This window comes from Merops nubicus, unplaced genomic scaffold (assembly GCF_000691845.1).
Source record: "Merops nubicus isolate BGI_N331 unplaced genomic scaffold, ASM69184v1 scaffold21732, whole genome shotgun sequence".
Taxonomy (NCBI): Eukaryota; Metazoa; Chordata; class Aves; order Coraciiformes; family Meropidae; genus Merops; species Merops nubicus.
In genome coordinates, this window is record NW_008595931.1 from 15,989 (window position 1) to 41,488 (window position 25,500).

A 25,500-nucleotide genomic window follows, 5' to 3' on the forward strand; every position below is an offset into this window, starting at 1 on the left:
TACTGTATCAAAGAGGTCATGACTCTACGCGAGTTTTGATTCTTCATTTGCAGTTAAATTTTGAGCATGTTTCTAGGAATCAAATTGAAGTTTGGTTTTGTCAGAGAAAAGCTTTTCTCCTGTCTCACAACCTGACCTTTTAATTTTCAAGTGTAGGGTTATCTTCCTCACCCTAATTGTTCTTAAGTATCAGACCACTTAGGTGTTACCATACTGGGTATCTCCTTAATGTAAGATGGTGTTTAAGGAACAGATGTTACATGTGTTTAAGTCACATTCATGATAAATACAAAATTTGGTAACCTTTACATGGTATTCCTTCAAGATAAAGTACAATTGAAATGTGTGTCTAGGTAATTTACCTGGTTCTCCTTGATTATTTTTATTCTCCTTTAGATGAACAAATGAAAATTTATATGCTGTTGAATATTCACTTTGTTTTGAGGGACTGACTTTTGTACATGTTATCAAGTGTGTGTAATTGTCACCTGCACGTTCAGCTGTAGCTGAATGGTAAACTGGGAAAGGGAAAGGAGAAGTTACACAACTAATGGCTGTGAGGCAGTAGAACAGTATTTCTTAGGAGTCCTTGATTTAAGAATAGTCTTTTTCTAGTGCACTTCCTTGTTGGGGTGATGGTGGCAGGAAAAAAAAATCTACTAGGGAGCAAGTTTCTCTGATTAGCAACAAGCAAGCACAAAATTCTGCATTGAGCTGAAGTGATCAGTAACAGTAGCTCACTTCAATTGTCAGATCTAATGTTTGTTCTGTTTTTTCCAGCTTCTTCCAGGGGATAACACCATTATTGAGGAGCACAAGCGGGAGATAGTGGAAGCCAAGCAAATAGTCAGAAAGCTTACAATGGTTGTCTTATCCTCTGAGAAGGCTGAGGAAAAGGAGAAGGAAAAAGAAAAAGAGGAGGAGAAAACTGAAAAGGTGTGTGTGTGAATAGGTTATTTACAAAAAATTATTTTAAATCCTTTTAAACTAACAATTGTTATGAAAACATTTTTATTTTTAGACAGGTAGTTACTTCTTGAAAGGTTTGTGTCCATCCTCTGTCCTTCTGTTATATTAAACATGCAGAAATGCAGGGTTTGGGTATTGTTCTGGATTTTCATAGGTTTAATGTTCTTGGTTCTAATTAATTTTTTTCCTCCCTTTTTTGCTGTATGAGCTCCACTATGTGTGTACGAGCTATACTTTAGCTGTTCTTACGCTTTACAATCTTTAACAATTGTTTTCTAGGACCTGTGATAATATAATCCTAGTCGATTCCTTAAAAATAGGGACACTAAGAGTCCATTCTGTATTTTTCTCCATCAAGACTTTGGATATAAAGAATTTCCAGACTTACCTATTCTTGTATAGTTATACTGCATTGTAGCAAAAGTTTTTAATGGAGCATTTTTACTTGTAATATTTCTCTGCCCTTTCTGTTAGATCTGTATCTTTGTATGTGTAGATGTATACTCTTTCTTTAAGGTGCTACTGTGTCACATTGTTGGTGTTGCCCTAGATCTAAGTTGTTTCAGTGTGTTCAAGCCTTCCTTGAAAAACAATTATTTAATCTCTCAGCAGCCTTTCTGTTCTGGTCTTCATTTGAGTGTTGAAGGAGTGCTCAAACATCTTATTTAAAACAAAAGAAGTAAAATAAAAGCTTGATATTTGTGTTTTATAAGTGAGGTACTGGATAGTGAGGAGAGGTGCATCAGTCTTGACAGCTTCTGTTCTCTTCTGTAATTCTGGATTCATTGTATCAGTCTGTTTTGTCTATTTACCCCTATTTATTCTACCCCACTTTGATTCTGTACATCTCTGACCCTTCTCCTTCCTGCAAGTTTTCTTGCCTAGCTTGAAAAAAATCTAACTTTTTCTTCTCTCTGCTCTCTGGCTCTCAACCACAGTCACATCTGCAGCTTTAGGTTTCTGACTTACCTCTCACTCATTTAAATATCCCTTTTGGTTGTATAGCCACATTGCTCTGGTCCAGCCTCTGGAGTATGCATGTTCACCACATTCTGATGGAAAACTGAACTCTTGATGGGACATGGGGTGTGTATGTGCTGCAAGCAGTGTCAGAAGAATGAAGAGAGATTTTAGGGCTAAGCTTTAGAATTAAGAACTAGGGAATTTTAAGCTCTATCAAAGTACAACATTTTTTCTGAAGGATTACAATGACAACAAAGTCTGAGCCTGCGTGATGGGGAAAATGGAGAGCTGTACTTAAAGTTTTCTGTGACTCTTTGCACACTGTTAGGCAATGTGTGCTGGTTCTGGTGAGGTTCACTTCTGTGTTAGTGTGTTTGTATGTGATTAGCTGTGCAAGTCACAGCAATTAGTAGAGTATTTACACGTGGAAGCTGTTGACAGTCTAAATTTGGGTACTTTGTATCCAGCATATAGTTTTAACATACAATCTTTGCTACAGTAGCATGGAATAAATGCCTGGGTAAGGAAAACTGGTTAATAATTACTGACCTACTTTTTAAATCCAGAGTGTTTATTTTGTCTAGTTAAAATTTATTGCTGTCTCATGCCTCTAATATGAATAATTTAGCCTTGACAAATGCATTACTTACTTTTGCCTTCTAAGATGCATTTGATGTAACCAAATAATAGGGAGGTAGCTGAGAGGTCACAGACCTCAGCAGTGTGACTGCGTTTGACAGCAATTCCACAGCTGACACATCTGTGCTGTGCATGCTCTTGCTTTTGGAGAGTGTGTTCCAGAAGAGATCACTTACCTAAAGAGAGGCCCAGTGAAGCAGTGTGTGTGTGTGTGTGTGTGTGTGTGCACAGAGTGCTTTGGAAATGAAATGGCTTACTAACAACATAGCCTAGGGAAGGCTGCGTGGGTAGAACAGGGATTCTAATACAGTCAATAAACACCCAAAACCCCAAAATCACTAGAAACTTGGGTTCAGTATCAAACTTTAACTGATACGTTCATACCAATTAACTAACCACTATATTTTTTTTTTGCAATAACATGACTTAATTTTAGAAGTGTTGTACTGAATGTGATTTTTAATCTTCCTGCATACACTGCACAAGTGAAGTTTTTGAACACTTCAGTAAAGGATCAGTGTAGTCTTTTGTCAACACAGTATATATTGACTTAAGACAATCCTTGGCCTCAAAGGAACTTGTAGTTACATGGCAAAGTAACCTTAGTGTAGTAGTGTTGTGTTTCTAATTGCACATGCATGTCTTTAATCTTGCAGAGACTCATCTTGTTCTGATATGGAGCTATTTTTTTCCAAAAGAGAGGCTAAAATTTCATTAAAGTTCCACATGAATATAGACCAGATCTGTGCACTGTGTGCTGTTCTGAAACTCTCCTTTGCACATTCCTGTGTACCAGACAGTTTTGGAAATAGAAAGCAATCAGAAAAAGTTGCCAGTGTTATAAAGAAGTTTTAAAGGGGGGAAGAAAAAAAATCTATATGAGCTATAGAACCAGAGAAGTGTTTGCTTTCTAATTAATTCTTGTTCTTGACAGTCTGTCTGGCCTAAATCAAGGATTTTTTTGCCTTAACATGCTTAAACATTTTGTGCTAACTTGTAATCTTCCCTCCCTTGGTGTAAGCATCATTTTAGGCTTGTAGCTAAATACAACTAGTATTAAATACAGCTAGTACAGTTGATACTCCTTACTGTTAGTCATTTACAAATAGATCTTTACTTTGGGGACTGGGGAAAACCCATTTATTGCAATAAGATATATCAGTAGCATACTCATGTGTAAATGCTTCAAGGTATGATGTTAATTGTAAACTCCTATTTCCTCTTATGCCTATATTGCAAAATGGGGTATTTGAAAAACTTGCTGTGGACTTGTACTTAAAAGTGGGCTCTCCTAGAGCAGATGGTACTATGAAACTCAGGATTCAGGCAAACTAAGACAGGTAAAGGTTTTGGGTTTGGTTTGGGGCTTGTTTTTTTCTTAAATCTGATTTTTGCAAGAGAGAGTTGTGCTTTTAAATCCAGAACACAAAGAATTCTTAAATGCCTCATTGTTCTTAAAATGCCATGTAAAGAAATAAGCTGCATTTTGAAAAGTACATGATAAGACATATGTCAGCCAGCTTTAAAACTTCTACCTTTTTTTCTGTGATCCAGATGTTAGATTCTACGTGGGCTGGCTTATTATTGCTTTTCAGGTGTGCTTATTGTCTAAATACCTAGCTGAATTTTATTTTACATAGGTTTTTTTTATTACATGGTTGAAATACCAGTTTTTTTTTCTAGCTTTGGATTACAACTGTATACAGCTTAAGGAGAAATATTAAGATGACTTTATGAATACACTTTATAATTAATTGTTTGTTGTCTTGCAGCCTCCTGATAACCAAAAGCTTGGTTTATTGGAAGCTTTATTAAAAATTGGTGATTGGCAGCATGCACAAAGTATTATGGACCAGATGCCTCCCTTTTATGCCACTTCACACAAGTCTATTGCAGTTGCCCTTTGCCAACTTGTACATGTGACAATTGAACCTCTGTACCGCAGGTAAAGGGAGAAGCAGAGTTCTGTTGATACTATTTACAAACATGAATTAACAAGCTTAACTGTAATGATACATTCCTAAAACTTTCCACTCTGTCTCATGTGAAATGCCACATGTCTTATTTTTCAGAGTTGGTGTACCTAAAGGAGCTAAGGGGTCACCAATTTCTTCTTTGCCAAACAAGAGAGCACCAAAACAAGCAGACAGCTTCGAGGAGCTGAGAAAGGATGTGTTCAACATGCTGTGTTACCTCGGGCCTCATCTCTCCCATGACCCCATTTTATTTGCAAAAGTGGTGCGCCTTGGAAAGGCTTTTATGAAAGAGGTTGGTGTGACAGGACAACTTATCAAAACATGGAAAAATACCTATTTCTCAGGTGTCAAAAAATGCTCAGGTCTTACTAATTCTGTATGTATTTGAATACTGGAACAAAAAATTTCTTTGACTAAGAACAAATTTGGAGAATATTAATTCTTGACCATTTTTATCATGAATACACATAACAAACATTTTTACTAACAGCTTAAGGAGCTTTGTTTGTAACCAGGAATATTTAGTGAGAACTATTTTTCATTTTGTTCTTCATCTTTTAAAACGTGATCTGTGCATGGGTATTTTAAAAAAAGATGGACCTATGATAGTAATTTTGTGGAAGCTTTTACATTATTAGAGCAATAGTGCAGACAATGGGGAACAATAACCTATGACATCAATACTTCAAATTGTATTTTGTTCACCAGTTAAGTTACTTGTGAAGTAGGGGATGTTGCATCTTTTTAATTAGTGGGGTGTCCCCCTGTTTGCCAGTTAAAATGCTGCTGTTCTTGAATTTGTCAGTCACACATCTCTGGTTGCCACTAAGGGTGGGTTCTATGTGGAGAACTAAAACATCCTATAAAGCCTTAAGTTGGCCACTTCAGGAATAAAATGGCCTCTAGAGATTTCTTTTATCTTTTGACCATATCTCTACTACATATATACTGAAAGATTGGTGATATGACCTGTTCTGAAAGGCTGCAAGTTGCATTTATATTCTGAACTCCCTTTGATGTACTCAGTAGCTAAGACTGAGGTTAGTGATTTCTTTTGCTGCTTTTCTGGCCATTTGCTATTTGACTAGCAGCTTTTGTTTTATTTGCAAGCTGACAATACTGTTTTATTTTTTTAAATAGCAGTTAAAAGAAACTTTGGAATTTGTAGTTTTTGACTAAAAAAAAAAAAAAGTTATACACCCCTGCCCTTAACTTAGAAATCTTTGTCACTTAGCTTTTTGCTTTAACCTGCAACTGGAAGTTAGAGACATTGGTTGATCTAAATTATAATGGAGGGGATATTTTTACTTTTCTGCTTTTCTTAAAAGTATTTTTGGTTTTAACTACAACTAACAAATATTGGAATGCTCAAAATTTACATACCTCCTGAGGGGCAGCTTTCATGTCCAGCTGCACTTGCTGATGCCGAGCTAAGAACACATAATCCTTGGGATCCAAGATCTTTGTCTGATTTAACAGACTTTGGCAGGAGTTTGCTCTCATCAGGTTCTGAGATGCAATGATAGGGTGACAGAAGCTCCAGTAAGTTTGGTTTCCAAATAATCTTTGTAATATGTTCATGATAACTTGAAGCATTTCCATCTTCCTCTTTTGCCATATCTCTGTAGGAAATGCAATTTCTCAGCATCTTAAACACAACGATAAGGTTTCCCAATGGTTAATACTCTTGCTTTGTAGCATGCTTATGTCTTGCTGGCCTGTGAGAAGATTGATATTTGAGTGATATGCTGTGTTGTACTCACTGTGCAGTTAATTTGGAAATTATAATTTCAAGAGGGTAATTAATTTTACTGCTGTCAGCAGACCATTATAACTATTTTGTAATTAAGTTCAGGTACTGAAGGCTTATAAGAAAGCTCTTGTTACTTTGTGAATGCATAAGTAGAATGGAGATTACTTGGTTATAGGAATGTCTTGTGCAGTTTTATTGTAAATATATGAATATAACAGTTTAATGTGTTTCTGACAAGAATGAGCAACATTTTAGCTATTTGCTCTAGGTTGGAACTATGAAGAAATTCGTCAGTGACAAAGTGGTTAAGGTAACATAGGGAAAGTTATTTTTAATGCACTATTGCCATCAGCATGTTCTAGTTATGAAACTACATTTAACACACAGTAGAAATACTTATAACTGAGGTGAATTGACTATAAGTTAACCTGTACAGTAGTTTAAAAGTTAGACTACTAACAATGCACTGCAGCTTTCATGCTCAAGTGTACTTTTAAAATAATAGTGCACTTACTGGTGTGGTAGCTTAATATGCTTTTCATGGTGAGTGGAGCAAGAAGAGAGAAAAAGTAATAATGAAGACAAATCTTAGGAGGATGTTGTTGTAAGATGAAGGTGGGGAAAATAATCTGTGGCTGTTGATAATTGGGTTGAGAGTCCTGGGGTTTCTTTAGGTGGAAGGTGAATGCTTAGGATATTTCTTTTCTTCTCTCCAGTAAGAAAATCCAGTAATTTGTATATAATAGTAAGCTTCCTTGGCATTTTTATCATCACCTCTTTTTGAACAAGTGTAAAAAGCTTGTATGTATGTAAGCAATGCTTTTTTTGTGTGTGCATTCGAATTTCAGTTCAAAAGTGCCTTGATGCTGACAAATCTGAGAAATTAAAACATTACTAGGCATGTGATGCTTCAGGTTTATGCTTTTGCTGAGGTAGCCTTGTTCTGAAACTTCAACTGTTACATTAATTATGCTGCAATTAACTTAATTTGTCTTTGTTATAGTTTCAGTCTGATGGAAGCAAACAGGAAGATAAAGAGAAAATGGTGAGATTATGTGAGATTGTAATTGAGACCAGAAGTTTAATAACTGTACAGTTCTTCCTGCTCTGTAGAGTTTTATGCTTTAACAAATGCACTTTATAGATTTGTCTTTTTTTTTCCTAGGGAAGTTTGAGCCAGTCATACGTGTGGATTTTTGCATTCTTGTTCCTTTTTCCTATATTTTTGTCTCCTTCTTTCCTCAAACCTGATCTTGTTCTTTTAGTCAAATGCATTCTACTTATTTGCTCAGAATCTGCTGCTGTAACTCCAACCGTTTATTCTATAAATACACTTTCCATGGTGGCACCTTGTCTCTTAAAGAATTTACTAGGCAAAAAGCATATTGAAAAAGAGGATTTAGAAGGAGTGGAGGTGTTTAATAGTACAATGGATATTTTTTATTTATTGTCCAATTTATTTCTTTCTAAATTTACTAGTTTATTGAATTATTAAGATAGGTCACAATGAAACCCACATGTTTTTATAAGTTAGATCTCAACCAGACAAGTTGGATAGTTTAGTCAACAAGCAAGTTTTCAATAAGATGCTTGCACAGTTTTCATGATTACTTCACTTATTACTTATTACTCCTGTTTCTCACTTGTGATTTCCTGACTTCTCAAATCACTGCAGATAAAATGAGTCTCTTCTGTTTTTTTGGTTTTGCTGCTATCGTTATTCTAACATAGTTCAGTGAGAAAGAAATGTTTAAGAAAGGGGCACGATAGGATGCTGAATTTAGTACTGTGCCTTGGGAACATGTATAATGGCTTCAGGTTTTAATACATAATTTTAAAATGGAAGTAGTGGCAACGAATACCTTAATACATAGAAAACAGTTGCCAGTGTCTCCTTTCTGTTGCCCTTCATTCAGGTTCACAGTACATCTATTTTAAAATTATTTATTTGAAAATTAGTGTTACTTGCTGAAAACTTCAGCAGCATAGGGCCCATGAAATATCAGCAGTATTAAAGAACAGCATTGCTTCTAGTGTACTTACTTGATAGTCACCTCGAGTTTTGTCTCTCTCTCAGGAGATCCTGTTTAGCTGCCTGCTGAGCATTACGGATCAAGTCTTGCTTCCATCTCTTTCTCTGATGGACTGCAATGCATGCATGTCTGAGGAGTTATGGGGAATGTTCAAAACTTTCCCATACCAGTACCGGTGAGTAGGATAACTTGTTTCCATTCTTTGGAAGTTCTCTCTTGAATGGTCTGTACTAAAAGCAGCTCTCCTCTGTCATCTTTCGAGGTACCGCCTTTATGGACAATGGAAGAACGAAACGTACAACAGTCACCCACTCCTGGTGAAAGTGAAAGCTCAGACTATAGACCGAGCCAAATACATCATGAAGTAAGTTAGATGTCTGATTCCATAAATAATGATCAGCTTTGAGATAATGAAGAAAAAAAGATAATGAAGAAAAAACTTGAACAAATACATTACCTTCCTAATGACTCAGTAATTTTATGGATAATCACTGTTCATGAAGTATTCAATGTACTGTGATTAAAAACTAGTAAAGGTACAGACTAATTTGTCACCAGAAGAGTATTTAATCTGTGAATAATGTCCTATTAAATTACTTAAAACCTTTTCCATGGGTATGCTGTTGTTTGATAAATTGCATTGCTTATGGAAATGTCAGAGTGGAACACATTTTCTCTAGGTATAGAGACTTTTTAACCTGAAGAGTCTCAAAAGTCTTGTCAGTTCCTTTCCATAGGTTTGAAAGTAGGACAGTAAGTTGAATGGAATGATTCAGTCTCCTCTTCAGGTGGGCTCACAACAATTTCAGGTTTACCATCTGATGTCATTGTCAGGCATTTGGGTCCTCCATTTGTTGTTGCCAAAAGCAAATGCTGTGGTTTTATAAAGTGGATAATTAAAACCTTTCTACATAGTCCAGACAGAATAATTGTTACTAGGTAAAAAACTTCAGACTTTCAGCCACAGAAGCTAGAAACAATGGTTTTGATTCTTTGGACTTGCTGCCTAGCTAGTACAGGCTGTAAAGATTTACATCTCATCTCTTGTACAGTGGATTTCAGTTGTGCATGAGCCACACACAGCACTGTCAGTTGTTGAGATTGCTGTGTGTACAATTTGATTCTCTGTATAGACTTCAGGTTTCATTTTCAGCTTGTATCTTCAGTAGGGAGTGCTGTGGAAGTGTAACACAATGAAATTTAAATTGTTTTTCAATCAACAGAATGCAACAAATGCAAAATGTTAAAAAGAGGGCAAAAGGGAAAAATATTTGTGCTTAGATTTCTTAATAATGTATCTGCTACTGAGAATTTAATCTGTGACTAATAAGGAACTAATGTGTTGTTTAGTATTCTTTTAGCTTGTTTGTTGCAATAAAATGTTCTCTTTTGCAGGCGTTTAACTAAGGAAAATGTGAAACCCTCTGGAAGACAAATTGGGAAGCTCAGCCACAGCAACCCTACAATTTTGTTTGACTATGTATGTAGTTATGTGTATTTGAATACTATTTCATTCTAACAGCAGATATCAAAGTGTAGAAAGGGAGCTGATATCTAATTTCATTATTTTTTAATTTGGATGTAAGTTTTAAAAATTATGATTTGCTAGTAGTGCACAAGTGTGAGATACTAAACATGACAATAGCTCTTGAATAACCACAACTGCTCAGAGAATTCTATCTGCTTACTTACAGGAGTAAAGTGTTTGATTTGAGGTGGCTGAGGTGGGTCTTGGAGGTACAGGGATGTGCTGATCAGGTTGTGCAGAATGCAAATAGAAGTTAGGTTGCTCTGGGCAATTGAATATTTGTGTGGTGAACGTACATCAGGGTCATGCAGAAGAAAATGTAAGTCTTTTGAAATCTTAAATGCATCTATGAAGTTGGCAAGGGTTTTTCATATTCCTTAGTGCTACAGAATGCTTGAGAGGTGCAAAAGTATTTTGGTGGACCTTTATCTTATTTACAAATGTGACTTATGTTAATTGATCTACCAGTTTTAAGGTTTTACTTGAACTGAATACTGCAATACAGACATGTGCACATGTCACGTACCAAGAGAACATTCTAAAATCTGATAAATAGAGTTTAATTTTATTCTTTCATAACCTAGGTTTGTTTGGTTTTTTATACACTTTTATTATTATAACTAGCAACAGAAGCTCTTACTGCTAATGTTTAGGATTCCTAAGAAATCTTAAACCTGAATTAAATATTCATGGTGTTATTTTCTGATAATTGAAAAGAAAAAATTATACATAATTGTTCCTACATGTTAGAGACATGTTTCACTGATCTCTTTAAGGTACTAGATAAATGAATGAGATTGCCTATTACTTTGAAAGTTGTTCAGCACCTTTTGAAAAATAATTTTCAAAGCCTGTTTTGTGTAGCATTTGAAGACAATCACTGTTAAATAGTTTTGATTTATTACATGAAAGATCATAAATACTGTTCCTGTTCAGCTGAATGTCTTTTGTAACTTTCAGATTCTATCACAAATACAAAAGTATGATAACTTAATAACTCCAGTTGTTGATTCACTGAAATACCTCACTTCACTGAACTACGATGTCTTGGCGTGTATCCTTTTCTGTAAGTCATCTACTTACTGATAAGGTTGCAGCTGTAGCCACATTAAATCTGTTGCCTGTAAGTAATTATTTTTTGTTCCTATTCTTGCTGCTTTGTTGGAAATTTGAGTGAATTTTCCAAATACCTTTGTACTCTTAGTGGGTTGCAGAACTCTATTTGCTCTTTCACACAGTGATACTTGTACTTTATTTTTAAGGGTTTTTTACTACTTTCACTCTGTTCTTGAAGGCATAGTGATCCTGGAAATAGTGAGCTAAGTACTCCTTTTTAAGTTAACATTTCTTCTGTGATTTTTGTTTTTAAATACTGTAACTATGTTAGTGGATCCCTATATCATGCTTGCTATACTTGCTTATGTTTGTATATTAGAAATTGTGGAGCTGGAAAAACAGGTCTGTGTAACTTTTATTTTAAAAATTGAGGAAAAATATTCTCTTTAACTCCACTAAAGACTGTATCATTGAAGCCCTGGCAAACCCTGAGAAGGAGAGAATGAAGCATGATGACACCACAATATCAAGCTGGCTGCAAAGTTAGTATTCTTGTTTTATTTATTACAGTAATATTTAAAACACTTCACCTTCCATATGACCTACCACACTACTGACCTTCGTGATCAGTATTTCACACCCAGCTAATTTTTAAAATGCAACAGAGCTGGCAAGTTTAACCAATGGGAAAAACATTATTATTTTTTTTTTTTCCATTGTATTATAAAAATACCTCTGTTGCTAACATTCCACATGTAATTTGTTAATACTGATTTAGTGATTGGTATCTCCTGCAGTGCAGTCACAGCAGTTTCTCCTTGGTTTAGGTCTGGCCAGCTTTTGTGGTGCTGTTTTCCGAAAATACCCAATAGAACTTGCTGGTCTACTTCAATATGTAGCCAACCAACTGAAGGCTGGGAAAAGGCAAGTCTTGCACGACTGATCTTTATAAACTGAATTTTTATAATGTATTGTTTGGATGTTTACTAATAATGGGTGCTTGATGTAGTAGTACTCTAGTAGTGGTAAAACTCCAGTCATAATATGAGGAGGGTTAAGAAATTTAAATAGCAGAAGGCATAGTACTCTCTGTAGTAAGTTATTTTTCCTCTAATTTTATAGCGGTGACATAATTTTTAAAGTACTGATTTTTCATTTGTAACTTATTTTAATTCCATTTTCCCCAAACTTACGAGATGGAAAAACCCCTTCTGGTCTGTAATGTTTTAGAAATTTTTGTACATTATTTAAAAAGTAATTATCTGTGATATCAAAGGGTGTGACTTAAAGTTTTAGTTCTTTCTTTCTCAGTGTCTTCTCTGCAGGGATGCCTCTTAATGTTTTAAGATTTGAAATACCGTGTCTAATTTATTTAATGGCAGTTGAATTGCTTCTTAATACATTGATGTTAATCGTAACTCCAAAACAGTTTTTAAACAAGGTTTCCCATTTGAACTTTCCCTTTTCCTTCTGTCCTTCCATTGTCATCACTGAGCATTATTGTTTAATTTGTGTATTTTATTTTAATATGTTACTTTTATCACATAGGTGAGTATCAAGTTTTGTTATTACAAACCCTCATGTGCTTACTGAAGGACAGCTTACCAGTGGAGATAATGCAGCATGTTATTTTAGGGAATTTGTATTGAGAAATCTAGTTTTTTCCCTTCCCTGCAATGTAGACACTAAGTGTCATGTGGTCCTCTGTCCCAAATTATTTTGTATTCTGATGATGGTACAATCACATTGAGCTACAGAGGAAGGGTAAGTAATGTTTCTTGTCTTTCCCCAGAGCTAGATATTTTGAAAGAAATCAAATTCTTTTTAATAGTCACTTTAGTATTAGGGATCATAGTAACAAAATGGAGTTACCACTGTAACCAGTTCCATAGGACTGGATTCTTCAACATTTGAAGAACATATTTGAACAGGGAGTATGTGCTGATGTGTTGCATAGTTCCTAGACGGAAAACTTACTTCTGGTTGGAGCCTCTGGATAGGATGATTATCGACGTGTTTTCTGTATTCTGTGTTCTAAGTAAAAAATGATGCTATGGGCCATATAAACTCTCCAGAGTGATTTTTGTCAGTAAATTTTTAAGGCCGTTTGCTATTCTAGACATTTTTAATAAAACTTAAAATATTCCATGTTTATGCAGTAACTTTGATTATTTTGGTGATACTTAAGTTAGTAACACCACAGTCACTAAAAACAATGAAATTGTTCTGAGTGGGTTTTGAAATCTAGCTGTCGAATGCCTGCATTGCTTTTGAGTGCTTCTTACTTGAAGCAAAGAAATCCCTGTGTACTCAGCATACTGCTTTCTTAAAGAATGAAAATATTATTTGCTTTAGTGTGTATCATAGTGTTGCTTTATATTGTGTACTGAATGTCACAGCTTCCATTTTTTAAACAATTTCTTTTACTACACTTTTCTGTTTCCTGTGCAGCTTTGATTTGCTTATTTTAAAAGAGGTAGTACAGAAAATGGCAGGGATAGAAGTTACAGAAGAGATGACAAATGAACAATTGGAAGCCATGACTGGTGGAGAACAACTAAAAGCTGAGGTGTGTTTGTGTTCAATTTAATTAAGTTATTGCTTATTAGTGATGGTTCTGAAGACTGTTTGCTGAACTCCAGCAGCGTGGCTGAGAGGTGTTACTGCATTCCTCAGAGAGCTTCCCACCCCACTGAGCTCACAAGCCTTACAGACAGGCAGCCAGTGCAATGTATAAGTGAGCCTTAATTTTTGTGCTTCACAGCATCTCTTATTAATGAAATCAGCCTTCATTATCCAGGGTTATGACAGACTTTCAAATTACAGCAGTCAGTGAGTGCCTGAGTTGTGCAGCCCTCCTGTTTCAGCCCTGCACTGGGGGTAGCAGCTCCCTGTTGAGAGGAGAATAAAGCATTTTAACAACTGAAAGCATTTCAGTCCTGGCATCAAAGACCTAGTTGGGTCTGACCTAGACTCAACTCTCTGAGGAGTTCAATGGCTATAATCAGAGCTAAAATCCGAAATTCCTGCTTTGAACAGAGAAGAAGCTTGGAGCAGATCCCAGCAGACCAAGGTCTAAACAGCAGTGCCATGGTGCTGGAGCTGAAATGTCACTCTGTGTTTACTGTGTAAAAGACTAGTAATGTGCAAGACTAGTTAGTTTCTGATTCTTATATAGTTTGGTGCAGTACAGGACCCAGAGGGGGATTTTTGTTGATGGACAGAAAACTGTCTTGACTCTAATTTGTCAGTATTCCTGCAGCCAGAAGCACACATGGTTTTGATTTGCAGTGCACTATTTCCAAATTGGGTAACTTCTTCTGTACTGTGCAGGGTGGATACTTTGGCCAAATCAGGAATACAAAAAAATCTTCTCAGAGATTGAAAGATGCATTATTGGACCATGATCTTGCCCTTCCACTGTGCCTGCTCATGGCTCAACAGAGAAATGGTGTCATCTTTCAAGAAGGAGGGGAGAAACATCTGAAGCTGGTGGGAAAACTGTATGATCAGGCAAGTAAAAACACTTGCATTTTTAAAAACTTTCCCTTTTTTTTGTATCTCCTAGTGTATCAGCACAATATGTAAGAATTTAGTGCAATAAATAGGAGTATAAGAATTTTCAAAATGAGTTGCAGTGATCTCATTAAAATATATGCATGTCTTAAATATATATTATATTGACAAGCGACTTCTGAGTGAAAGACTAAAATATCCTTTGGCATAAGAAAGTTAAATTCTTACTTCTTGTCCATTGTCTTTTTTTGATCTTTGTTAGAAGACTTTTAAGCAGCAGCCTGAATCCTGCCTTAGGCAGTAGGAGCTATAATTTGTTTCTGGTAGAACAGAATGCTCTTACGGTTCTGCTGGCTTTTATAGAGTGCTTTTGTTTGGTTTCTTTTGATGCAGATAGAGTTGAGTCAGCATTGAGAGACAGAAGTATGTGGCATGGAAAATTTAGCATCTCTTCCCCCATGAGAATTCTTACTGGACTATGTGTTGTTCACCTTTTAAAAAAGGAAAAAAGCAAGCTTTCAAGTTCTCTTGACCTTCACTTTTGAATGTAACTGCTAACTTTTTTCTCTCCCATGTAGTGCCATGACACCCTGGTACAGTTTGGTGGGTTTTTAGCATCCAATCTAAGCACAGAGGATTACATTAAGCGAGTGCCTTCCATCGATGTTCTCTGCAATGAGTTCCACACGCCTCATGATGCTGCATTTTTCCTCTCAAGACCCATGTATGCACATCATATTTCAGTAAGTAGAACTCCTCTGTTTGCCTGCTGTTAGTGCTGCTATATTACATGTCATCACTATATGTATTAGGTTCCTGCTGAGCTAAATAAAACTTGCTTTTTGAGTAGGGGTAGAAAGAGAAGCTGTGGCTTGGAACAAGTTACTCTTAGTTTTCATGGGAAATATGGCCCCTGTGTCAGCTTTCACACAAGTAACAGAAGTTGTGGTTAATGAAGCCATCTCCTGTGGTGATTTGGGTGATCAGTAGGACTTCTTCCCCTTCCTGTTCCCCCAAATGTGTGCATGCTTCCTTCTGCGGATGTTTTAAATGGACTTTTGCTGTGGAGAAAAATGTTGCAGCTACACAAAGGTGTGCTGTCCCAGGAAGTGTCAGAAATAAATTTGTTCTTGCATCTAAAATGTTAAATATTGAGAGGAATTTTCACTTGATGTATTACAATGTGTTACTGTAATAACAGGTAACAGCAGTGGTGAAGAAAGATAAATCCATCAATACAGATGAATATTAAGAGTTCTCAAAAAACTTTCTACATAGCCAACATTTACACTCATGAAATGTCACTTATGTACATGGAGCACTGTATAGCATCAGAAAAGTTGGATTATAATCTTTGTACACAATATAAATTTTTCACTTTTTTTATCCACAGTCGAAGTATGATGAACTAAAAAAAGCTGAGAAGGGAAATAAACAGCAGCACAAAGTTCACAAATACATTACATCATGTGAGATGGTGATGGCTCCTGTGCACGATGCTGTGATTTCTCTGCACCTTCCCAAGGTCTGGGATGACATCAGTCCCCAGTTTTATGCTACGTTCTGGTCTTTGACAATGTATGACCTTGCTGTCCCACATAGTAGCTATGACAGAGAAGTCAACAAGCTTAAAGTCCAGATGAAAGCCATAGATGACAATCAGGAAATGGTATGTTTATATAATTTTGTGGTCCAATATAGACTTTCTAACCCTGAAAGATTTTTTTTTTGTGAAATCTTATATTAAGGTCAATAAGATTTGGGAGATTCTTGTCACTTGATTCATCCATTCTGATCTGTCACAGTCACATAATTTGGACTGACTTACCTCATAATTCGCACGTTAAAAGTACCAGTGACTTCACTAAGTGAAAATCATTGGGAAATCTGTTTCCAAAAGCCACCTTTGACACCTTTTATCTGCAGTTTAGCTGTTCACTTTTGTCTTAAGGTCTGTTGGTCAGTGTTCAAAAAAATCAATTGGTTACTAGAAAGTTGAAATAGTATCATACTAACACTTGCATTGGATAGAGCAATTAAATTCCTGATAACACTAAAGAATACTTTAAAAGCTTTCTAAGCGAGTTGCATTGACATTTTGTAGCCTCCAAATAAAAAGAAGAAAGAAAAAGAACGTTGTACAGCTCTTCAGGACAAGCTTCTTGAAGAGGAGAAGAAGCAGTTGGAGCATGTGCAGAGGGTTCTACAGAGACTGAAACTAGAGAAGGATAACTGGCTTCTGGCAAGTAAGTGTGTAGGGGAAACACTCTGGATGGGCTCTTTCTTCTTCAGTCATCACTGTCCCCAGAACTAAAACTTCAGCTTGCATTAATACTCTTAATGTTGATTTTAAAATTTGATCTTTTTATATGTGGAGATCTGTTAGTAAGGTAAACTTTGAATTAGAATGTAATGTCTTTGCAAATGTCTTCCAGAAAACAAGCCATTTTGTGTTTCTGTCAATGTCAAGACCTTTTAAATATTGCACTAATTTACAAAATAAGAGATTGACCAATTTGGTGGAAAGTTGTAATTGCAAAATGGTTTGCACTTACTACTGTTAGAACGTTAGGAGTAATATGCCAGTATTTGGGTGGTAACAGAAACCTTGTTCCAGTGACAAGATAAGTATTGTGGCAGCTTAACAGCACCACAAAATGAAAGAGCATGCAAATGTTTCTTGTGGCAGATATGCAGGAGGCAGAACAGACTTTTTTTTCTCTGACAAAGCATCTGTAATGTTTGATATTGGTTGTGAACTCTGCTGGTGTGGTTAACCTGAAATGTTTTCTCTGGTCAGTTTTCTTCCCTGGAAGAACTTTCAGTTTGTAGCTGGAAGTAGTTGCTCATCTGTCCCCAGGAGCCTAGCATAATCCAGTGGGAAAATGTTTTATTGTCCAACTCATGTAAGATACACCCAGCTGCTTTAATGAAGAAACATGGAAAGTTAAATCAAGAAAGGTTTTTCCCTATAAATATGTAACTTAACGGTACAGCTGGCTAATTACCTATGTGAAATTACTGGTTGAAAAATTACTACCTGAATGAAGCTTGGTTTAGAGCCAACTGATGAATTTACCTGCTGAAGGAAGCATCCAAAAGCATCTGGAAAATTGTTTGTTTAGATACGACCTGTTTATAAACATGTGCTCTTAATAATACAGGCATTTTTGGGATATGGGCAACAGCTCACTGTTGGCTCTTGGGTGCTCAGACCTGAGCTGCAAGAGGTTTCCCAGCATTATATCTGGAGACAAACAGGACTAGCTTCTTGTGTGGATACTCCTGACAGAGTGGTTATATCATTAACAGGAGGATAACTTTTGGCAGAATACGTAGACTGGTAGTTTTAACAATCAGAAACTAGCTATTCTGAAAGGCTGCTTAGTTGCTTTACTTCTATAGTTTAATGTAAATCTTATACCCTTGATTGTTCTATGAACTGCGATTCTCTTGTTTTGTTGGGTTTTTTTTTAGTGTGAAAGGCTCGTTATAAACTTCGAGGGGCAGGTACTAGAATTAAATAAAATCAAGATAAAATGTTTAGTCAAGTATAGCTGACAGTCCTCTCTTGAACAGGATTTATTGCATGAGCATCACAAGTAAATCCTGGGTTTTGTAACTTGTGCCCTGCAGGCTGTGCAGTAGTCCCAGTGCAAAAGCACCAGCTGCCCTCATGAGGGTCATGACTGTCCTTCCTCTGAAGGCATCCACTTGTAGTCTTCAGTTCTGTGCTTTCATCCTTAAGTCTACTTTCTTCCTGCCTTCCTTTTGTGCTATATGTTCCTCTATTTCTGTGATCCTTGTTAACTGGGAAAGAGCTGTTGTGGAACCAGTTCGGGTATGTGTTTGGCCATTGTGTTGACCAACCAGTGGTTGGTCAAACAGAACAGGTAACTGTTGGGCATCCAGTGCAGTTTTTTACTCAATGGTAGAATGTGACTTCACAAAATGTGTGTGTTGGGATGGTGGTTTACAGAAAACTGTTTCTCTATTTAAATTCCTGTAATCATTTGATTGACTGGAAAAATTATTGTTAAGGGATTGTATATGAGCAGCATGTTCTTCCATTTCTGAGGAAACTGAGCTGAAAGTGAGACCCAACTACAAAGGAGAAAACAAGTGTTCTGGATAGCAGACAGTTTTCCTTTTGCTAAGGTGCAAAAGTTGAGCAGTTGAAGTTTACCAAAATGTTTTCTGAGCCTGTTTTTTTTTCCCCCCAATTGTGCACTAGAAGAGTTTTCCCAATAATTTTCTACAGCCACCCTCCTACCCTCCCCAATTCTCAGAGTTTAGCTCACTTTGCACTTTCCTCAGCAGTGCCACACATGTCTGGAATACAAGCAGCCTAATGTACAAACCTGAGAATGTGCATGTGCCAGTACTCAGCTTCTTGGGCAGAGAGCAGCTGAATGTTTACTCGTTAACTTCCTTTCTTCCTTTTTCTCCCAACTTCTTTATATTTGAAGAGTCTACCAAAAACGAGACTATCACAAAATTCCTGCAGTTATGTATATTTCCTCGATGCATTTTTTCGGCAATCGATGCAGTTTATTGTGCTCACTTTGTGGAACTGGTGCACCAGCAGAAAACACCCAACTTCTCCACACTTCTCTGCTATGACAGAGTAAGTAGCTAGAACTTTGTGTATGTGCTTAATTACCAGTATGAGCATGCAAACTAGTCTGGTTTCCTTTGAGAGGGAGTAGTTGAAGGAGGTATCTGCTTTGATATCATGGGGCCCAAAGAGCATTCTTGCTCAAATATTCAGTGCCTGTTCTAGGTGACAGAAGTAGACAACTACATAAGCCCTATCTGATGAACCTCTGTTGGCCAGGAACAAATCCTTTTTCATCAGCTTGGCTAGGTGTTTACTTCTACCTGCTCAAATAAATGATTAATTTGAAAGCAAACTAGTTACACACCATTGAAGACACACTTGATCTATGGAAAACTGAGTGTCAGCAGTAGCTGTATGCAGTGTTCAGATTCTGTGTGAGGTGTGAAGGACCAGCAGCTGGATAATAGTCTTGAAAACAAACAGAATATTTTATAAGAGACCTCTTTTATTTTTAGAAACCAAGTTAATGGTGTTTTAGATGAAATTCTTGTTGGTTCTTGTTCTTTTTGTAATTCAGTAAAGTAGTTGTAACCTTTCATTATGGCTGTTCACAGGTTTTCTCTGATATTATATATACGGTTGCAAGCTGCACTGAGAATGAAGCCAGTAGATACGGCAGGTTTTTGTGCTGCATGCTGGAGACTGTGACTAGATGGCACAGTGACAGAGTCATATATGAAAAGGTATGTGAAGTTAGGGTAAGCTTGCTTGTGAGACTACAATGACTACTTGTGTAATTTCACCCAGCAAAAATGGGTTTAGTGAAGGAAGTTAGATTTAAAAACAGTGAGTTTTTGTGGTGGTGTAATGTTAAAGTTGAGTTTCTGTAATTCATGTCATTTTAATAGAAGTAATTTTGTGTAGTGTCAAAAAAACAGAGGCTAAAAAATCTTACACTTCTGATTTTTCCCAAAGCCTGTCTTGAAGATAATTTGGGGAGAATATGGAAACTCATAATACTCCTAGCAAAAGCTAGTTAAATTACAAATAATCTTTTCTCTCACCCCCAACTAAGATTTGAACATACATAAGCTTTTAAAAAAAGTATAAGTCTTGTAAAGTTTGATCGTGTCTTAGTCTCCATCAGAATTAATGAAAAAATGCTCCTGTTCATATGAACTTCTGCAGTTTTCTTGGTTTAATGCTTCCTGAAAAATATTTTTTTTTTCTTTTATGCCTGTGTAGGAATGTGGCAACTATCCAGGCTTCCTAACTATATTACGGGCAACTGGTTTTGATGGTGGAAATAAAGCTGATCAGTTGGATTATGAGAATTTCAGACACGTGGTGCACAAATGGCACTATAAATTAACTAAGGTAAGTAAATATGACAAAAAACTTGTCTTTTTGGAAACTTTAATTAAAAAAAAAAACGTTCATTGGATTTAATTTGTGTTCTAGGCTTCTGTGCACTGCCTAGAAACAGGTGAATATACACATATCAGAAATATCCTGATTGTGCTGACCAAAATCCTTCCGTGGTATCCAAAAGTGCTGAACCTGGGCCAAGCCTTGGAAAGAAGAGTACATAAGATATGTCAGGAAGAGAAAGAGAAGAGACCCGATCTATATGCATTGGCTATGGGGTAACAACACCTTACTTTAAGAAAGTGGTTAAAAGTGGATCATGAAAAGCTTCTAAAGACTTGGAACTGTTACAGTCCTAACATTTGGTTTTTACCTTATCACAGAAGATTTCACTATCCTGCATCTCAGGGCTGGCAGTGTGAATGGAAACTTTCATTTTATGCTGGATGATCACTAATTTCCTTTACAAGACTGTAGTAAAACACTTCAAATAGTTAAGATTTCCACTCACAAGACCATAGCTTAATTTTAAAGCAATAGTATAGCTGCAAGTAGGCAGGAGGGAGTATAGAATGAAGAAAGCCAAGGGCTGTTGATGTAGATTCTGGAAGTTTATATGACTCTAAAATGTTTAGTCATGTTTTACATCTTTCTGTGATGAATGCTCCCAGAAACCTCCACGTATGCTTGAGGGGCAATTCAGGCTGCCCTAATAGTTTTAAATTTTGTCAGTAGACTGTTCCTGTGTGTTTGGCAGGTGTGTGTGGTGGTGAAGAGGGTGTGGAGGTAGGGCTGATTCTGTCTAGTGTGGTGTTCTTTGTTGTTGTTGTTTGTTGCTTTTTAAAATTTTATTTGAGCTCATCGATAAAGGGGGAAGAAACTGCGTATCGGTTGGGAAAAACTGTGAAATAAATAACAGATGAACTGTTAGATTAGATCCTCATTTAAGATTCAACCCATGTTTTGCTTTATGTTTGTGCATATTTAACAATCTGTGCGACTTGCAGCTATTCTGGGCAGTTGAAAAGTAGGAAGCCTTTCATGATACCTGAAAATGAGTTCCACCACAAAGACCCACCTGCCAGGAATGCTGTAGCTGCAACAGTACAAAATGGGCCAGGTGGTGCTGGGATGCCTACATCTCTCACAATAAATACAGTTAGACTGGAAGAAGGCACTACTGAGGAGACTGGTAAGCAACCTGTGATTTATATTCACTTAGTTTTTACTAGAATTCTTCTGACACTAAAGGCTACTCTCGAAATCTGCCTCATTAAACTGAAAAGAAAAAAATTAAATACAATGCTAAATAGATTCCAAGTGTGTCCTTTATTTTGATTTGGTTTTGGGAGAGGGTGTTGTGCATTTAATTACCTATTTTAACTGAACTACACATGATCTTATGTGAATATGCTTAGGTACTTGTTTTATTTTAACCAGTACAATGTATATTAACTTGTTAAAATAAAACTGTTCTTTTTTTTTTTTTAACTAGATAAACTAAAGGAGAAGTCTCAGGGTGTGGTGAAAGTTATTAATAAAACTGTCAACGCTACACCGAAGGTGACAACAAGCAATGGAAACAGTGCTTCTAATAGGTAAGAAAAATTCTTCTTTGACTCTGTTTTCTTCCTTCCGAACTGTAGAATTATACTGGAAAATGCTCTGCATTTTCTTTTTTGCTTTCACATTCCTTATCTAAATTTTTTAAAAGTTTAATAAATAAGCTTCTTTCCTACAAGATACACAGCTGTACTGATCTAACACTGTTGTTAAATGCATTCAATTTTTAACTAAATAAAACTAAAACAAGAACCTTTGCTTGCTGCTGTTCTGCAAAGGAGACAGCAAATTTGAAATCTGACAATGACTACTTCAAGAGTCATACTTCTATGAAATGGTCAGAAGTAAAACTTTTGTGATAAAACTAGAGTTGGTTTTCTACATGTGTTAATGGGCCTTTTTATTTTTGACACAGCAAAATTATTAAGGAGAAAGATGATAAAGAGAAAAGTGGGAAGGAAAAAGATAAAGAAAAGAAAGATAAGACTCCAGCTGCCACTCCAGAGATGAAGGCACTTGGGAAGGATGGGAAGGATAAACCAAAGGAAGAACGGGCAAACAAAGATGAGAAGGCAAGAGAGATCAAGGAGAAAACACCAAAATCTGACAAAGAGAAGGAAAAAGTGAAGAAAGAAGAAAAAGCTTCAAAAGAAGAAAAATCCAAGACAGTCGTGACCATCGTTGAGTCCAAGTCAACTGCAGAAAAGGAGAGAGAAAAGGAGCCGTCCAGAGAAAAAGATATAGCGAAGGAAATGAAATCCAAGGAAAATGCTAAAGGAGGAGAAAAGATGCCAGTAGCTGGGTCCTTGAAGTCACCTGTTCCCCGATCAGAAGCATCAGAATTTGAAAGGGGTAAGTTGGCATATTTAATTTCTCTTCTTGTCTATAATAAACTACAGTGTCGCTGGGAAATCACTGAATGTCAAGGAAGGCTAGAGGTGGTGAGAGAGGATTGCCACATGATAAACAGCGTTTTGGCATTGGCTTTTAAATACAGTTAGTGCCTGAATTAAGTCATAAGAGTATCTCCAAAAGGAAGACTGAGAATGTGTGAGCTTCACAGTTTGTCAGTGAGTGCTTGTATTAATAGACCCTGTCTTTTTTTTTGCTATTAGTCTAAACGGTCTTTTATTAAAATGTACAATTGTGCCCTGGCAAGTTTTGCAAAAATGGAATGCAAAAATCTCGAGGAAATACCTGGAGAGTTTGATTGTAACCTTTGAACTGAAAGAAAATGGAGGATGTGAAAGGTTGTAGGCTTTTGTGTCCTTAAGAACACAAGGACAGGGAGGACACAGTAAGCTGTGGCAGTCCATTGTCGTCATATAAAGGGTTAACGGATCCCGAATGCTGATATTTTAGGTTCTTATAGTATGAGACTGATGTTCAGTTTTACACTTTCACTGCTTAAAGCAAACCAAATAAAGAAGGGTTGTAATGCTTGTCCTGTGGTTCAGTGATATAAGATCAGACCACCCTCTTTTCAGTGCGTTCTGATAACGCTGTTGTTCTTCTTTTCTTTCCTCAGAACAAAAACGCCGCAAAGTTGATAGCCATTCTTCTCCATCACATTCCTCAACAGTAAAGGTTAGTATAGCCTGAGGAAGGCAGCGCCCATGTTAGGCTCACGAGTTTGGGATGCCAGTGTTCGACTTCCTTCAAGTTTTGTGCCAAGTATTCACTGGAGCCACTGGAGGTTTTATGTTGCATTAGAAAATGCATTCCTTTTCTTTATTGGCGGACTGTCTTTTTTTCTATAAAAATATTTTTAATTATCCAAAATAATGCTTCAAGGACCTAGCACAAATTTTGTAAATAGTGTTTGGAAATGGCAAGAGAATTTTTACACAGAAGTGCCTCATTGTTTTAAGCAGTCAGTTTTTTTGGAGTGCAATGGTAGCTACAAGCAAACGAGTCTTTGCAGCAGAGTGGAGCATATTTTTCTGCACTTCCATTGAAGAATCTGTAGCACTGAAGATTCCTGGATGATACGGGATGTACGATACCTCTGCATTCATCAGGCTTCTTGATGAGCATCATACCGATGTGTGCCTTCTAAGGAGGAGTCTTGAAAGGAGTTCCATTTTAAAGTCTCCTTGGTGATCAGTTCTCCTGTAGTTGTGTATATTCAGTGCGCATGCAGCTTCTGTTGTACCTTCCCTTCGAGGTTTGTTTATTTCCAATGGGTTCCCACCATGTTGAGCCCTGCGTTACGATAAAACCAGATGTGGCAACCAAGCCTCCTACCCAGCAAAGAGAAACCCCAAGCATTCAAGCGCAGCACAAAACCATGGGCGTAGCCTACTTGAAGACTCAGGGTAGCCATTCCTTGCTCCATATTTATTTTATTTCTAAACCATCTATGTTCATGGAATCTTTGAATTTGCAGTACGTTGAACATTGAAAACTGTAAGTTACTAATACTTCATCAAGAGCACTGTGATGGATTATGTGGGCCTTTAAACTTCACCATCTTACCAACTTTAGAACAAGCTTTTCTTTCTGGTTTTTCAAAGTATATATTTTTCTATGTAAGATTTACTTGAAAGATTTAGGCTGATTTTGGAGAATTCAGCTGTTACTAGTTTTGAGGAAGCAGGTGGCAGAGATAACTACTCAATGATGAAGTTGTTTTTGCTTTTTTTGTAGATGGCGATGTAAAGTCATTGTAGAGTGACTTCTACCACATTTAACTGAAAGTGGAGAAGTTACAGGTTCAAAAACACTTTAAACCTGTTTCACCTGTTCAGATGTATTTAAAGTTAAGGCTGTTTTTTCTTTATATTTTTGTCTTGGCGGGAGAGTGTTTTTTCATTGTTTTCTGAAGAATTAGATATAAACATTTTGTAGATTACTTAATAATGGGGTCTAGAGGATAGGTATGACTGTCTCTTTTTTCTTCTTTCTTTTTAAAAAATTTCAGTTCCGAGCTTTATTCAGTGTACAGTATTAACGTAAGATTTATTCCAGAAGGAGTAGCTGTTTTTTGTTTCAAGGGTACGGCCATGCTTCCCAAAGTTCCTCTGGTTTCTGAAAACTATTCCAGCTTACGTGTCATCTCCATTCATTTTCTACAGGACAACCTCAACGAACTCAAGGACTCTTCAGCAAAGGTTTGAATCTTTTAGAAACCACCAAAGTTTACTTTCATGTTTTGTTGCAGAGGGAACTTAACTTTTGGTCTTGTGGCAAACCCCATCAGAAAATTCAAATTCCATTCCTGTAAATGCTACTCTAGTAACAGGGATTTATTTTCCACCCTGCTATATAGAACCTCTGTATAGAGGAGAGAGAGAGAGTCATGTAGAAGCACCATCACAAAAATTACCCAAATTTACCTTTCTTGTCAATATTGTGAAGAGATTTCATGGCTCATGATCTTTTCTGGTTGCCTCTGAAACCTGAAAATTTAGGGAAATGTCCTTATGTTTGAGCTATTTATTTAGCTGAAGAGGTGATAGAATAGTTAAAATAGTTCTTAGAATAGTTAGTTTTTCTTTTGATGCCAATTAGGAAATGGTAGTTAGTTAAAACCAAAAATATTTGAGACATATCTCTGGAATCAGTACTCTTTC

At 36.6% G+C, this 25,500-nt stretch overlaps 1 protein-coding gene across 1 annotated transcript in view; it reads left to right on the forward strand.

Annotated features, from left to right (window-relative positions):
* The window catches only part of THOC2 (THO complex 2), a 50,080-nt gene that overhangs the window by 15,915 nt on the left and 8,665 nt on the right, over window positions 1-25,500 (forward strand). The window contains exons 10-33 of the mRNA XM_008936239.1: window positions 781-936; window positions 4,344-4,516; window positions 4,644-4,839; window positions 7,304-7,345; window positions 8,378-8,508; window positions 8,596-8,697; window positions 9,729-9,813; window positions 10,822-10,915; window positions 11,379-11,459; window positions 11,745-11,841; window positions 13,369-13,486; window positions 14,251-14,430; window positions 15,012-15,176; window positions 15,827-16,102; window positions 16,538-16,679; window positions 18,903-19,060; window positions 19,609-19,737; window positions 20,240-20,371; window positions 20,456-20,640; window positions 21,370-21,554; window positions 21,858-21,960; window positions 22,341-22,777; window positions 23,454-23,512; window positions 25,003-25,038. Coding sequence (XP_008934487.1) covers window positions 781-936; window positions 4,344-4,516; window positions 4,644-4,839; window positions 7,304-7,345; window positions 8,378-8,508; window positions 8,596-8,697; window positions 9,729-9,813; window positions 10,822-10,915; window positions 11,379-11,459; window positions 11,745-11,841; window positions 13,369-13,486; window positions 14,251-14,430; window positions 15,012-15,176; window positions 15,827-16,102; window positions 16,538-16,679; window positions 18,903-19,060; window positions 19,609-19,737; window positions 20,240-20,371; window positions 20,456-20,640; window positions 21,370-21,554; window positions 21,858-21,960; window positions 22,341-22,777; window positions 23,454-23,512; window positions 25,003-25,038 — 3,462 coding nt within the window. The remainder of the gene's footprint in view (window positions 1-780; window positions 937-4,343; window positions 4,517-4,643; window positions 4,840-7,303; window positions 7,346-8,377; window positions 8,509-8,595; window positions 8,698-9,728; window positions 9,814-10,821; window positions 10,916-11,378; window positions 11,460-11,744; window positions 11,842-13,368; window positions 13,487-14,250; window positions 14,431-15,011; window positions 15,177-15,826; window positions 16,103-16,537; window positions 16,680-18,902; window positions 19,061-19,608; window positions 19,738-20,239; window positions 20,372-20,455; window positions 20,641-21,369; window positions 21,555-21,857; window positions 21,961-22,340; window positions 22,778-23,453; window positions 23,513-25,002; window positions 25,039-25,500) is intronic.